The 17,106-nt window shown below is 39.2% G+C and overlaps 2 protein-coding genes across 2 annotated transcripts in view; one reads left to right on the top strand and one right to left on the bottom strand.

Annotated features, from left to right (window-relative positions):
* B3GALT2 (beta-1,3-galactosyltransferase 2) overlaps positions 1–3,094 on the top strand; it is an 8,227-nt gene extending 5,133 nt beyond the window's left edge. Inside the window, exon 2 of the mRNA XM_008630205.2 lies at positions 253–3,094. Within this exon, the coding sequence (XP_008628427.1) occupies positions 390–1,658 (1,269 nt within the window). The 5' untranslated portion in view covers positions 253–389 and the 3' untranslated portion in view covers positions 1,659–3,094. The remainder of the gene's footprint in view (positions 1–252) is intronic.
* CDC73 (cell division cycle 73) overlaps positions 1–17,106 on the bottom strand; it is a gene marked incomplete at its 5' end in the record, with an annotated part of 96,734 nt that overhangs the window by 44,383 nt on the left and 35,245 nt on the right. The window lies entirely within an intron of this gene.

Raw genomic sequence — 17,106 nt, 5'->3', positions numbered from 1 at the left:
GATCCATTTTTTTTTTTCTCCTTTTTCTTTGGTACCCAGGATGCTTGTCAAAACTTTTACCATGAAGAAAAGCATTTTTAAAATCTAACAAATCAAGTTAAATCAAATCTTATTTCCATTGACATGGGCTGTTTTTTAAAAAAAGTAAATTTAACTGAATTTTATGTTTATATCTAGTTTCTATTTGTAACCTTTTATGTTATGCGTGTGTAAAATGAAAGATTTCTGATTTTTTTTTTTTACTCTTTGCAGAGTGAGCCATTTACAGACAACTGCTCAACATGAACAAAGGAAAATGAATACCAAAGAATAGCAGTGGATTCTAAACCAATTGGAAAAGCCTTGTGCTTGAGCATTGTCTCATATCCCATCACTGGATCCTTACAAACATGCTTCAGTGGAGAAGACGACACTGCTGCTTGGCAAAGATGACCTGGAATACCAAAAGGTCTCTGTTTCGCACCCATCTCATTGGCCTGGTCTCTCTGGTGTTTCTTTTTGCCATGTTTCTGTTCTTTAACCATCACGACTGGCTGCCAGGCAAGGCTGGATTCAGAGAAAACCCCATGGCTTACACCATACGAGGATTTAGATCTACAAAAAGTGAGACCAACCACAGCTCTCTAAGGAACATGTGGAGAGATGCTGTGCCTCAGACACTCAGGCCTCAGACAGTCACCAACCCCAACAACACGGATCTGTCCCCACAGGGAGTAACCGGTTTGGAAAACACCCTCAGTGCCAATGGAAGTATTTACAACGAGAAAGGCACTGGGCATCCAACTTCCTATCATTTCAAATACATCATCAATGAACCTGACAAGTGCCAGGAGAAGACCCCTTTCCTAATACTGCTTATAGCTGCAGAGCCAGGCCAGGTGGAGGCCAGACAAGCAATCCGACAGACCTGGGGCAATGAGAGCATGACACCTGGCATCCAAATTGTGCGGATTTTTTTGTTGGGCTTAAGCACCAAGGTAAATGGACACCTCCAGCAAACCATCCTTGAGGAAAGCAGACAGTACCATGACATCATTCAACAAGAATACTTAGACACCTACTATAATTTAACTATTAAAACTCTGATGGGAATGAACTGGGTTGCAACCTACTGTCCACATGTTCCATATGTTATGAAAACTGATAGTGATATGTTTGTCAATACTGAATATTTAATACACAAGCTTCTGAAACCAGAACTTCCTCCGAGGCACAAGTATTTTACAGGTTATTTAATGAGAGGTTATGCACCTAATAGGAACAAGGATAGCAAGTGGTATATGCCACCTGATTTGTATCCAAGTGAACGTTATCCTGTATTCTGCTCTGGAACTGGTTACGTTTTTTCTGGAGACTTAGCAGAAAAAATCTTTAAGGTCTCTTTAAGCATCAGACGTTTACATTTAGAGGATGTGTACGTGGGGATCTGTCTCGCCAAGCTGCGGATTGACCCCATGCCCCCACCCAACGAGTTTGTCTTCAATCACTGGCGAGTTTCTTACTCCAGCTGTAAATACAGCCACCTAATTACCTCCCATCAGTTCCAACCTAGCGAACTGATCAAATACTGGAACCACTTGCAGCAGAACAAGCACAGCGCCTGCGCCAACGCGGCCAAGGACAAGGCCGGCAGGTACCGCCACCGCAGACTGCACTGAGGGCCAGCACCGCCGCCCGGCCCTGCTGCCACCTGTAAATAACAGCGCTGAACGCATGGACAGTGACCGCGGAGCAGCCCCGGGCACAGCCCGCACACAGCCCAGCAGGCGGGAAATTATTTTTTTAAGTTGAATAAAAAGTATAGCTCTTGAATATTATGGAATTATAACCAAAAGGTTTTCCCAGCGAATTTGAGATTAAAAAAAAAAAAAAAAAAAAAAAAGATGGTATATAAGGATTTCTGTGTTAATGTGCAATAATAAGCATGCACACTTTGGTGGTACAATTGCTGATTTATGTGCCAATAAAATATAATTGAGCATATTTTCCACACTAAAATTTTATTTTAAGAAATGCATTCATAGCTCTAGTTCTCTTCCATGTAATGATTTCTTGTTATCTAGAAACGCTATAAAATGAAAAATTAAAAACTAAGGAAATGCACAAAGGGCAGATCAGTTTTACCTTCAATTGCCACATGACAATTATTATACACTTCTTTAATGTACAACACATTTAGCAATGTCACAATTTAGTAAGACACTACCAGTAAATTCTAAAGTACTAAGAAAGTACTCCCTTGAAGTAGGTCCAGTTTTGGGAAGTTCGCTTATTTGGTTTGGAAGGAGAGATAAATGAAATCAAAGTTGCAAAGACTTGCTTTGTACATCACCTTCAGAAATGCAAGTGGTGTTCTGGATGCAACTAGATGTCCACAAAGAGCTGACCGAAAGCTACTTCATTCTCTAGAAGTCACAGGGCAAGCTCCTAAGATCTGGTGCCAAGTAACATTCATTCCCCTTGGCACCTTCATGCAAATTCATTGGATCTGCTGTTAATTTCCCTACATAACTTCAAGGTAACTCAAAGGCTGATGAGAAATGTAAAACCTAAGTTCCAGTCTTGCACCGTTCTTGACAAAGTTTCATTTTGTGCAAAGTGAGAGAAAACTATTCAAATGTGTTGATTTTGCTCTTTCCCGTCTGACAAAACCAAGGATCAGTCAAGTGAAAACATGTGCTGGAGAAAATGGAGCCCCACACCTGAGTTTATAGGTGGGGAAGACTAGGTCACAATACGATTAAGAGTTCCGGCCAGCAATATGGGCAGGAACAAAATCTAAGCAATTTAAAGTCATAACACGTACCACTGAAAATAAATTGGAGAAGTGGGTTTAATCTATTTACAGATTTCCAGTTTTCTAACAAACAGAACTTTTAAAGCTTATTTTCCAGCTGTTACAGCAGAGTTGTATCAAATTCAGGTTTTACTGCTTGTCACAGTGCCAGGGTAAGCAATACCCACCTCTGATTTAGCAGCAAATGATCGAACTACAATTAGTTTTCTGTTTGACTGGGACTTTTTAATTGGATAAAATACAAATCTTTGATGTACTTTTATTGTTTAATAAAATTGATTATATTTATGGTCTTAAGATTTCACTTTTTCTGGGAAAGCTGCTCAGGAAGAAAGAAATTTCTAGCTTTAGCATTACTTGGTTTTTGTAGTGTTCCCTAGTCCTTAAAGCCTGGTTTTCATGCACAGTACAGAGATCACAGCAGGGTTTTCTCCTCTATAATAAGAAGACAAATCATATTACTGAGCACTCTCAGCAGCTCTTGGGCTGTCTGTCTGCAGGAACTCTCACACGTGAACAGAGTGCAAGGCACTGGGTGCACCTCTGAAGCAATTCCAGCAGCTCTTATGGAAGGTGGGCATGGGAATTTGCTCAACACCATTTTTTTGGTGATCCTCCACTATATTTTTTCCTCTGCTGTGTTTCAGGTGTGCTAATTGTACATTTCTACATTTCCAACACCCCTCAAATCATATAATGTGTGGATTTGGGGAAAGCAAATACCTGTAAAAGTAGTAACTCTTCTGCAGAGATTTCTCCAACTAAATTGCAAGTTCATACACTTGGTTTACGTGATGCCTATTGGCATTCATGCGAGAGAGCTGCTCTGGACAGATGCTTGGGAGTGTGCTTTGAGCAGCTGCTGCAGTTTTCCCCACTCAATGTGCTGCTTGCTCCCAGCTGCTGCAGGCCGCAGCTGACAGGCACCTGGCTGAAGGTCACTGCAGGCAGGCTCTCCACCACAGTGCCAGCTCTAGACCCCCAGAGCAAGTGTGGGAAGCCAGCTACTGCTGCAGGGGACTGAATTTTGGAAGATGTCCAATGCCATAAGTGGCCTCTCCCCAGGCAGTGCTGGCCAAGGACGCAGTCCAACCTCCTGGAGAGGACTTCAGTGCTGGTCCTGGCCCTTGGCGCTTTCCAGCTCCACTGCGATGTACTCGATTTTACCAACTCTGGCTAGTCCTGAATGCTGTTCCTGGCTCCTGAGTGTAGTCCAAGAGGTTAATACTGAACCTTAAATAGTTTGGCACTGGAACCATCAAGTTTGGCAGCCAAACCACCTCTCGGGTGCTGGGCTTTGGAGTTCCTGCACGATGCCGATCTGCCCGAGCTTGGCAGAACCACGGCATGATGCCCACGAGTTCGGCATACCAAACCTCCTGCTACTTACAGGACTAGTGAGGAGCGTCAGATGCTAAATAAAAAGCCATTCTGAATGCCCTTTGAAGGGCCCGACATGATTTTTAATTTGCATTAGTGTTTGGGTATAAGTTGAAACTACCCTATAAACATATTTGCATTCTTATCAAGATGGTTAAAGGCGACTAAAAACATTTGCATCCAAGTACTGTTTTCTTGCACAGTTTGTTGCAAAGCTTTCAGTAACAAAAGGGAATCATTTTGTGTGATGAAATATGCAATTATAGAATGAAAGCTCTACATTCCTTTCTCTGAATGTTTTACTGTTTTCTAGCTTGTGTTTAAGCTATTTGCTCACTCTACTAGAATATAAAAACAGTTCATGTTAACAATAGTGCAATAATTATTTATATCATTAAAAGCTTGGACAAGTTCTCTCACTTCCTTTCCCCATACAGCAAGAAAAAAATGCATTTTTGATTAGCAATAAGATACAAACTTATAGCTAAAACTCTAATTTGTCTGCAATGCATTAAAAAAAGGGGATAAAAGATAAAACTATTCATTGAATATAGAAGTACAAGAGTTTGTATAATATTTGCTTTAAATGTTTTTACTTCTCTGTATGTCTGCTTCAGGTTGAAAACAAATATAAAAAATCATAATGGCTCAAAGCTTATGATGGGAGAAAAAAATTGTGACATCATCAGTACCCTCATTATGGCAAAGAAAATTCTCAGAAAAGCTGGCCTGGTAACAAAAATCAGAAATTGGAATACCATCATCTCCCCGTATTTATTTAACTTTCAACTATTATAAAGATTTACACATTGATACTATAGGACCAAAATTAAGTCCCACCAAAAAAAAGTTGTTATTCAACAACAGAACTGTTCCTTTCATGTCTCCAGTTACATCAGTGGTATGAGTTATTTGCACATCCCACACCAATAGAATTAAGAATGGAAAATGCACGACTACAGCTTTTGCTGTAGTAGAACTGATCCCATCCCCTGTCACTGAGAGATCTTTCATGGGTAAAGTTCACAGTCTGTTCTAAATTTAAAAAATTACATGTCAAGGTACTTCCAAGCCTCAGTGGCTTGTTCTGAGAGAAAATTCAGTGCCCACTAAGATCTTCACTTAAATTTATAAACTCAAATTATGGGATGGCAGTGATCTAGAAGAGATGAGACAGACTGCCTTTCAGGTTAACCTTACTAGAACAGCAATTTAGAATCTGCTTTTCTTTGCAGTGCAGTAATACAAAACGTGTCAGTCCTCATTTACAAAGTATTTTCAGAATATATCAACATGTTAAGACATGCATCAACTGTCTCCAAGCCCCGGCTGAATCAGGCACTGGAGGGGAGGGAAGCACCTAGAGGCCATTACTTTAGACTGCCTCCCCCTTCCCACTAATTTTCCTGATATGTTAACGCAGTCCCCAATCACACTTCAATCTAAAATACCTACATAATCCCAGAGGGCAAGAAAATCTTTTCTCTTGAATGAATGCTCATTGCAATGCATGGAAACGTCCTAGGAGGAGATGAAAGGGAGAGGGAAGATGCTAATATAGAAGCTACTACTTCTTCCATTTGTGCTTTTGGGAAGAACAGGCTTGTAACTGATTTGCAGAAACATCACTTGTTGCCATATTTTCCCAATTTTAAATGCCATTTCTCAGTCCCTCTTATGCTGTCAAATAGCACAAATAAATAAATATTGGACAATCACTCAGTCACACTGTGAGAACCACACGTCTCAATAAAGAGCAGTATTGTCCTTTCCACGTCAGATTGTCCTTCCAAAGCAGGATGTGATTCGGGCCACAGTCTCATCCCCCTTGCAGAACACACCACTGAACATGGCACTGGCTGTTATTCCCACAGATCCCATCTCCAGCACTGCTTCCCAAGCCCAGGCACTCCGTGGGCACCCAGGGGAAGGAGGGAGGCAGGGAAGCTGCATGGCCAGCTCTGAAATGCTGCACTGTGCAAATGTAGGTCAGCAAGGACAGAACGTGGGCTCTGCTTTGTACCAAGAGTGAATCAAAGGCTTTCCGGGGCAGGAGGCTGGGGGAGGGCTCTGGAAAACAACTTCTTTCAGCAAATCAGTGAAAAAGGAGCTTGAATGTCAGAAAACAGAAGAGCGAAACTAAAAATGCAGCAGCTGATCAACACCACACAGGTTGGAAATACAGGGCAGGCTCAGTGGCAAGGAAAAACATTACAAAAGTGAGGCCAAATTAGAAAGCAGGATCTGGAATTCCAGTCATAAGTGTTTACACTTCTGCACTTGAACATAGGAACCTATGAGGTAAATCCATTCTTCTAACAAAATTTTAGTGCATGTGTTTTATTAAGACCTGAACCAAATTCCAAGTCATGACATGATGGCATAAACAGCAGATCAGTAACTCCACAGAGAATACTTTACACATAGTACCCTGGCAAACCAAGAGCAAAGCAAATTAGATCACTTTTGCCTAGGATTTGTATTTAATCTTCACACAAAGAGTTAATTTCAGCCTTCATTTGTTCCAGGTTAGCTCAAAAGAAACAGAGCCTGGTACAATATGGTACCTTCCTTTCACAGCTAAAAGACTGCAAAGGAGTTTAGCTGAACATGGGATATGGATGAAAACTACCACATTGCTGTTCTGATATTGCCATGGTAACAGTTACAAGAGCTCTCTTAAGCATTTAAATCTGACAGCTTTCCTGATAACACTAACTGAATGATAGTAATGATGCATTTTGGTTTCCCTACATTTTTCTCAAGACTGCTTTTGGTCAACACGTTCTGACCGAGACAGTAACCTTGAATTACCACTCAAAAAAGAAAAAAAAAAGGGGAAAAAAAAGAAGTCCCTTCAGCTCAGGGAGTACTCATGGCTTAAAGCTTTATGCACTCTCAAAGGTTTCCATTCGAATGCTGAAGTTGCGCACAGTCGGTGTGCAGAGTGGAGAAGTCAAGACTGCTGAAGTCTTTGATGGGATTTTTCTCAAAGGGTTTTCATTCGCCTGGGAAGGCTGGAGGAAAAAAACCCACCTTCTGAAGGGTGGATTGAATTGTGGCTGACCTTCAAGATGTCATTTGCTCAAGAAAAGACAATGAGGAAGAAACAGGCGTTTTTATACAATCTTTTTCAGTTTGTAACCAATATACACTTTTTTCAATTACAAAACACTGCAAGCTGCTCTACCTCAGTAGAGGCCAAAGTGCACTGAGGAATACACTGTGTGCTCTGAGAACAAGGGCATCACAGCAATGCCTCCGCCTCCTATTAGCCCATTTAGCTTTAGCTAATATTAAGTGGCATTTTTCAACTTTTTAATATGAATATTCTGGGAACCACTCGCTCTGATCTCCCAGATGCTCAGTGTGGGCATAATGGAGAAGTCTCTTTTTCTTTACCTCATTAAAAAGTGAAGTGTGTGAAACACGTTTGTCATCTTAACATTTCAAGGATACCAGCTTTGATAATGTCTTGCAACATATTCAACTAAAAAAGATTAAGATACTGAAAACAGTGTGAAATCTTTAAAAATTTCCCAAGGTGACAAAAATTCAGATTTCAGAGGAAACAGTCATGCTTGCAAGGATCTAAGTGAGGAATCTTTTCAACACAAGAAAGTCTTCAGAAGGTAAAGTATTCCCAGTTCTTTTGCTGTTAACACTTTTTAAAGTTTTATATTAAATTAAAAATTAAAAACATCCATGCCATCCTAAAACCACCAAATCCCTCCACACTCTTGAAAAACCACAACCCCACCACATCTTTTCCTGTGGAAAGGCCAAGTGTTCCCACATCTCAGTAAGGCTCAAAGTTTAAATTGAGAAAAACCAACTGCCACAAGAAATCCTTTGTTAATAAAAAACCAGACAAGACACCAAAGGAAACTAAAACCTTACTCACTGCCTTTCCTAAATATTTAACATACCCTGCATTTAAACAAGCTGAGGCCTAAGAACTATTTTGAGAATAAGAATAACCTACAATCTTGCAGGTTTCATTCAGGATTTGTGTGTCACTGTCATCACTGTCAAAAGAAGCATCAATTTACGTCACATTTTAAACCTGTTTTGCCCTAACATAGGTTTATACAAGATGATAAAACAAAAAATGAAACACTGGAAAGCACCATCTGTGACTCAGTCAAAAATTTAATGCTGCTACTTAATGCAAATGCCAGTCTTTTTATAGGCATTCTTCCAAAGTCCACCTAGACATCGATTTTTGCAGCCATAAAAATTCAGCTCAATTATCCAGCCTTCTGAATGAAGAAAATCAATTTCCCATTGTATCATCTTTAAATAATTTAAAATATTGTATTTTATTGACTGGTTTTTAGTGCAGAAAAGGGTAACAATTTTATGTCCCAAAAATGTAAAGAAATGACACAACAATTCAGAGGTAGTCTTAAGGTTACTTGAGACTCTAAAATAAAGGTAAATATCTCATCTATACCTGAGGGAACAACTAGCACCTCTATTGCCCAAAAAGCAAATTACAAAGCTTATGCTGTACCCGTAGTGAGGCATACCAAAGGGGGAAAAAAAAAACCCAGCCAAAATGCAACAAACCCACAGAAATCACGTTGTTCATATATAGATGTATCTTGAACAGAAAAGTATTTTCAGTAAGACCTCTATTTATGTCATGACAAAATTCTGTCTTCCAAATCTGAAATGATTTTTAAGACCTGATGCAGCAGTTTACATCTATTATTTGATCAAATTTGACATGGTTTAACAATTTTGGAAGTTATCCGCATTAATTAAACAACCTAATCTTTTCCCTGAATTCTCAAAATGGCAAAAAAAATAATTAGGGCAACAACGATAGATAATCACAAGTCTTTTACTTACATAAATTGAAATTTATTCAGAGTTAAAAGCTGTAGTCACTACTTCCTACTATCCAGCTGTGAACTATCCCCTTTTTAAAAAGCAGGCAAATTTGTTTGCTACATCCATCAAAGGTATGATTTTCTTCCTAACCAAAATTCAGTTGAGAAATGGATGCTGCAAACAACTTCAGAGATCCAGCTTTCATTAATGTTAATAAAGGAATGACAGCCTTGTGACAATAATCTGGAGGCTCTAAGCCTGAATGAAATAGAATGCTGTCCTAGTTATTAAGAAGTGCACTGCCTGGATCCCTCAACCATTTTCATTTTGTTTTCCCTTCCACCATTTCCATGTTTTCTATTAGTAGAAGTTAAGCAGTTTGAATGATTTATCATCCAAATTTCATGCTAGCAGAGCAGAATGGAAAAACTAGAATAAAGTACACAATTACATTTCTTCCCATTCATTATTATCCCATCCTCCTATTCATTAAAAAACTTTACACCCTTGAACACACTTTTAAGAAGAATCTTCTAGACATTCCATAAATTGAGAGTTTTAAGAAACACTACTTTGGTTTTGCCTGTAAGACTCCTTATGACCAGTCAAGTATTAATGTTTTACCTCTTCCAATTCTGTAAGAAAAAAACACCTATGAATCTTGTATTAATTTTTTTTTCATTGTAAAATCTTTTACATGGAATAAAGAGTGTTCTTTTCCCCCATTTCTTATGACAATATTCTCTTGGACTTATGAGTATTAGCACCTGAAGCACGAACATAGTACTTGAATTCATCAGACCCTGATTTACTCATTGAACAGATAAATCCTAGGATGTTCCTGACAAAACAGATGACTGTTAAGTGTTGTTTCTTTTTTCTCACAACAGTGGAATTGCAGCAAGCAGTCCATGCTGACATATCCTGGCTAGGACATAGCAAAGTTCTTCTGCACCAGTTCCAAGTGCAGCCATTTCAGCACATACAACTATGATCCAGTTTAAATTTAAGATAAATTGCAGTTGGACAATGCTCTCACTCTGAAAGGATGGACACTTCTTCCACAGGTTCTCTGAGCAACCCATTCCAGTGCCCCACCACCCTTGCAGGAAAGAATTTCTTCCTGACATTTAATTTCAGTCTAAATCTCCCCTCTTAGTTTGAACTGTTCTCCCTTGTCCTATCACTATGTGTCCTTGTCCAAAGCCATTCTCCCTCTTTTCTATAAGCCCTCTTTGAGCACTGCAAGGCTGCAATGGGGTCTCCCCAGAGCCCCCCCTTCTGCAGGATGAGCAGCCCCAGCTCTCTCAGCCTGTCCTTGGAGCAGAGGAGCTCCAGCCCTCCGAGCACCTTCGTGGCCTCCTCTGGACCTGCTCTAACAGGCCCAAGTCTGTCTTGTGCTGAGGATTCCAGAGCTGGATGCAGCACTGCAGCTGGGGTCTCACGAGGGAACAATCCCCTCCCTTGACCTCTGGCCACCCCCCTTTTGATGCAGCCCAGGATTCAGGTGGCCTTCTGGGCTGTGAGTGCACACTGAGGGCTCATGTCCAGCTTTTCATCCACCAGAACCCCCAAGTCCTTCCTTGCAGTCCTTCTCCCAGTCTGTGCTCATCCCAGTCTGGGATTGCCCCAACCCAAGTGCAGCACCTTTTGCACTGGCCTTGTTGAAGCTCATTAGGGCCTTCACAATCCTCAGCATATTGTGTAACCCAAGGTGCTGGACAACTTCCATTTTTTTTGATGGCACTTTAAGACTTGGGCAAAAATAGCTTTACATATTTGCTGAACATATTTCACACTGGCTTTGTCAGTTACTTGAAGTGAAAAATGATGACAATGAGATGTGTTGCCATAGAAAAAAAAAGGCTGCCTCCCACCACAGCCAACTAAAACATTTGGCATTTCATTTGTTTCAGTGGCCAAGACAGACAAGAATGTGTTTGTCCCTGGATTTTGGGAAGAAAAAAAAAAAAAGGAATTATTTTTCCAACTGTCAACAAAGCTTTCTTTTCCTGTTGTCCTCCTTCCCTTTTACAACTACCTCTTCACAGCTAGAGGTTTTCTCAAGTTATCAGAGATATGCTGTAACCCCCTAAAAGTGAGTCTTTGCAAGATGCAATACGAAAAACTAAGCATTTCTCTAAACAAACCCCATAACAATCTCCTTCCTCACCCAAACACCTCAAAAACACATTAAACATTCGCTCTCAGAGAAATTTCTAACTAGTCCTTTTAAACAAGTGAACACTAACTCCCTAAAACCACTTTTTCTAAGACTCCCAGAGATGGCACAAACCTGTCTGCTTCTAATAAATACCAAACTACAGTTTCTGAATTTTCTATGCAACATTTTCAAAGCTTCCTAACAAGTTTTAGTCCTTTAGAGAATTGGTCACATATTACAGACCAACTCTCTGCTTAACAGCGGCATCAGATGATATTAGACCAAATCAAAATTACTTGTTTCAAAAAAAACCAGTAAGTACAGATAAATGTTGACCAGGACCTGTTACTACCCATACTCCCTCCCTAAACAGTTGGTAGAATTTAGCCAACAAGTCACAGGCATATTACCCAAGTTTCCCTATTTAACTGAAAAATACAAGGGCAGAAGACAGAAATTCACCTACACAGATTCAGCTATAGGGATGTTGTAATCTAGGACTCCACACATGCAGAATGGGAGCAGAAATTATCAGCACATTTACTCTGCTGTTGCTAACTGCATTAAATGAAAAATATTTTAAAAGCCCAGCAGAAATCCTTTAGAATAATGGACAGTAATTACAAAGTTTGTAAGCTGTGACACTTCAGTAAGTGTTATACAGTACATCTCTTTCTATTAAACAAGGAGATAAAAGATGCAAAACCCACAAAAGTCATACTTCAGGGGAAATACACAGGCAGGACAAGCACTTAAAAGAGAAAATATTCTGCCCTAAGGAGCTTATATAAGTAAATAAGTGGGCAAATTTTAAGTGGTAGGCTTCAATTCATCAGTTTAAGTACTGGAAAAGAGTGTTTTTTCTTGTGTAATGACAATTGAAATAAAGTGTGAAAGCACTGACTATGCCCTAAAATAAACAGTCTATTAAACATCCACAGCAATTTAATTTCCTATTCCTTTCTCAACTTAAACACCCCAAACATAAAACTGAAAGCTAAACAAATTATCTTTGTGCTTGCCAACCAAAGTAAAACCAGAAGTTAAAAATACCTTTACCATTTTTAACTTTTTTTTTTTTTCACTATATACACAGAACAAGCGCATTATGAAAAATTTTAAAGGAACTGAATTTACTGCTGGATGTCCATGAGATCCAGATGATCTGGAACTGGGCACTGTGGAAAACATGCAGGCTGTGCAGGTTGGTTAATAAATACTATCGTGGTTCTGTATAATCCAGCCATTACTGCCTGCAGTGAAGAGCAGTTGAATTTTATTTGTGGCTCTGGTGCAGACTAGATCTGCAATCCCATGGGAGCTCCACACAGCACTAAGAAATGGGACCTCAGAAACCAGAGGAGCAGGAATCACATGTGGCAGTCTGGGGAAGCTGCTCCCAAACCCAACGGGCAAACAATGATCTGAAGGTTTATCAAGATTCAAGGAAAGGTGGGAAGTCAAAACACATTAATTTAAATGCACTGCATTCCCATGTGAGTTTTCCAATGCAGGAGTAAATTGGCCTTCACTCACTGTAAACCAAGGAAATTAAACTACATACAGCTCACTAAATTAATTTTATTCCTAAAGACATCACCAGCCAATGGCAATTTAATGTATTATAACTTATGAATGTTGATGTTGTACACTTTGGTAATTTGCATTAATTTGCTTGAGTGCCTTAATCTAGATATAGCCTTAAGGAATCTTGTATATTGCCATTTTAGATTGCATCATCCATTGTATTAAGGAGAAAAGGTTACTTGTGAATGGCAGAACTATGAAGCACTTGCTTTAACAGGAAAACACAGACAATTATTGAAGGCTCTTAACTTCCTAATGACTCCCAGCCATGCTCAGGTGGCAAGAGCTGCACCCTGGAAAGACCTGATGTGTTTAATTACAATTGAAATATAAATTAAGATTTTAACCCACTAAAACAAATCCTGGTTTGGGGAGCTCAGCAGCTACAGGAGAAATCTGGGAGGAAGTTCCACAAGATCTTCAAGTCCCTGAAGGGCACTGACAGAGACACCAAGGCTACCAGGAAGAACCACGGTCATGTTTCAGACACATGAGGGCATTTTTCACCCCAAAGCTTTACACAGCTATTGTTGTTTGATTGCTTTTTGTGTGAGCACAAAGGTACCTCCAGAAACCTATTTATTTGTCACAAAATCCCTTAACAAGCCTGGAACCGAGGAGGATCCAATGCTGAAAAAAGCAGGCAACTTGTAAATTTAAATTATTAAATAGCTCCCAGGTCAGCACCAGGCTGGAGGCTACCACAGAGAGATGAGGCTTCAGGGGTTAAGAATCAGTTCACTCCAGGAAGGGAATACCTGTGAATTCTGCTAGAAAGCACACAGGATCCACCATGACTTTCTCCTACAGCAGCTGGGTCATAAGGATTAAGCCAGACTGCAGGCAGGGCTTTATCAACAGAAAAGAAAAATATTAGAATATTAAGCAAAAGAACTGAAAGCTAACTAAACTAAAATGATGTAAATAAAAAGATGTAAATAAAGTAGGAAAATCCTGAGTTTTAAACATTTTACAGTGAAAAACAAAGAAGTAAAATGCAAATAAAATTCACAGTAACGCCTAAATTTACCCTGAAGCATAACAGATTCACTACAAATCAGTGTTGGAGTAAATGAACTACTAATACATAAACCCAGAATACATCTTTATTTTTCCATCAAGATAATGTCAAAGAGTACATGACACGTATAACGTAAAGGTATAAATGCCTTTCTGCAATTCAGCTAGAAGCAAAACATTCCCTCCCACCACCATTATCTTCAGACTTGCCAGAGAAGCTCATGCTACTTCCTTCATCCCTGAGAAAATAAAACATCTGCCTACCCCATCAGCTTTTAATCTTCTTATGGACAGAATTAATTTAGCTTCCTTCTGGGGAATGTGGTGGGAGAGGAAACTGGCCAAGCCTATTTGAGCCAAAGTCAGTCTTTTGTTTAAACGAGAAAAAGAGCAGGGAGGAGGAGGAAAAAACCATAAGCTGTGAACACTCTTTAGTTATGCCACATTTATGAAGTATCAATACATTTCTCTGCATTTTACCATAGTTTAAATATGACTTCACTAAAGAAACACCACTTTATTGAACATAAGGCAGAAACTCCCTGAAGCATGCCAAAGATTAAATGTCAGGTTTATCAATCACTTCCATTCCACTTAAGAGAGGCATCAGAAAAAGTTACATTATTTCCTTAAAGGTATGATTCTTATTCATAACTAAGAACTTTCACAAATATTAGTATACAAGTAACACTATCCTAGTGTTTAACTTTAATCCATTCTGGATCCTAACCTGGAGGATGTTGAGTACTTATTACCTTTTATATTCTATTCCTCTCAGCTCCATATAAAGGAGTAATAAAATAATAGTTGAAAATACCTTCTGTGTACTGCAAATTTCTGTCTATAAAATGTTCCCTGCATATGGATTACTGTTATGGTACTCATTCTTTAAAATTATCTAATACCCACATTCGTATTTGAAAGGATTACAATTCACAGAATTTGGTATTACAAGCCAAGTGCAGGCAGCTTTCCAGAGAAGAAAATAAAAGGACATTAAGAGTCATGCTGAGCCCTGCCAGGGGAAGGAATATAAGAGGCATATTGAATCTGTGGTTTTGTTGTGCAGTGCAATAACACACATATGCAAGCTACCCTTATTAAATATTTAGCTCACCTTAGGTGAGCAAATTGCCTGATTAGGCACTTTCATTATTCTGAATGGGAACTGTAACAAACAAGTAAACACAGTTTTTGAAAGGTTTCAGCCATGAACAAGGAAGTTGATTTACTTATTAAAACTTCACCTTTGAAATCTGAGCCAGCTATAAACCTACCCTTTAAAATCAGATGTAACATTCAGGCAGTTCAGAGTCCCTTTAGATTTTAATTTCTAAGACAGCATTATGATCCATTTAGGATTTTAATATGTATTTTACTACTTTAATCTGCATTTCACCTGCTGTTCATGTCCAGATATTTTTGGAAGCTTTTTCTTGACATTATTTTCCAGACATAATTATGCATGTGAAAGCTACTATAAAAATCATTGTTTGCTACAGGACACATCACCCTAAAACAGAATGGCTTTTATAGACCAATACGAGATAGCTGCATATGTTCTGTATATTATAATATATTCTGTGTATTATTAGCTACAAAATATTTAGCTTAAGGCTTTATAAAGCCCTCTCTATCCACAAGTCTTTTGTTTTAGTTAGCAATCATGATAAAACACAACTAATCGGGCAGGTTATTTGCTTTAATGATGACTGTATTCCATTTTTATTTCAGTTATATGTAAATCTGTTTGCCTGATTTACACCAACTGCTCCAAAGGTAACTGGGATTAGGGCTGATATAGAGTGCTGCATAATGCACCCTCAAGTCTCCAACGCCAAAGCAAAAGGAGAGTTGGTTTTTCCCCACCTCAGTCTGCTTTAGTAACATTCCCTCCCTCCTCCCACAGTATGATTCGAAACTACTTCCCAATTTCAATAAAACCTGGAGAAAACTTATTGCCTTTGTCAACTTTTATGAAAATTGCTGGCCAGGGAAATTAAACCCTTGAATTACTGCTCCCAGGGAGGGAGAGGCAGGCAGGCTCTGTGTCTCCTCAAAATGGCAGCACCAAGCCACCCAAAGCCACACATCTGTAACTCAGCAGCTGCACTTTTCCCCAGGCCAAGGGAGGGCATGAGGAGACACCCACTTCACTTAGAGGAAGAGAGGCTCAGGCAGTTGTAGAGACAAAACCCATTATTTGCATGAAGAAACCTGGAATTTTTTTAACAATATTCCAAATGAAAAGTACTATGAATTTACAGCCACTAGACTGACAGTTAACCACAAGCAAACTTATCACATCATCACTTTGCTTAGTCACACCAAGTTTTCCTTTGCACTTGAACTGAATTTTAAAAGCCTATCTGTTGCTCATGCACAAAATCTACGCATATATCTTTATGGTGAGCCAGAAAGGAAGAGATTTCAATTCCAAAAATACATCCAAAGTTTCTTAAAGCAGCAAACCAACTGAACAGTTGGACTTCCTAAACCTTAATGTGCCAAATACAATGGTAATCTAAGGTGAAATAAAAAGATGCTTTGTTAATATTCATGTTGTATAAAGTCTAACCAACAGTTTTATAGGCCAACTAATTAAATGATGTATTTGTAAAAACCACAGTTGTTCTCAAAGTTATTTATAAATTTCTTTCAACTTCCCAACTTCCTTAGATAAATTTGACATTTTAAGTACATTGGACAAACCCTCATTATTTAAAATAGTTAACTACTACAGATGCATAGATCCAAGATTAGCTTTTTACAATTTAAGAGAAAACCAAAATGTTTGTCTCTCAAAGAAATTTACATTTGGGCTACATATTTTTTGATTCTCAAAGGTAAGGAACCAGATTTATTTTACCAGATCACCTTCTTCAGTGCTGAGTCTTGAGTCCCATATGCATGAGACCTGTGTTGCCTAGAAAAACCCCAAACTAAAAATCTCCAGAAAATCCTATAAACCTTCTGGGAACAAAGAGGGGCAACAGAGAAAGTGGTGAATGAGATTTAAACCAGCCAATGCATCACTCAGTGCCTGCCTGCATGCACTTGCATACACACACATCTCCCCTTAACTCCCTGAGCTCAGCTGAGTGAGTCTGAGATGAATCCAGAGTCACAACCCACCCTTGCAGCAGCAGTGATGCAAGTGGTGTCAGCAATAGCATATTGCTCAGTGCAAACACGAATGCAGCTCCAGATGGCAGCTCAGCAGCTCGCAGTCACAGGTATATTCCAGGAGGGATGAGCAGTACTGCCCAAATGCCAGGTGAGTGAGCCATAACTAATGCAGAGTTCATTATATGGCCTT

Source organism: Corvus brachyrhynchos, unplaced genomic scaffold (genome assembly GCF_000691975.1).
Source record: "Corvus brachyrhynchos isolate BGI_N302 unplaced genomic scaffold, ASM69197v1 scaffold101, whole genome shotgun sequence".
Lineage (NCBI taxonomy): Eukaryota > Metazoa > Chordata > Aves > Passeriformes > Corvidae > Corvus > Corvus brachyrhynchos.
This window is presented reverse-complemented; position numbering and strand designations above follow the sequence as displayed.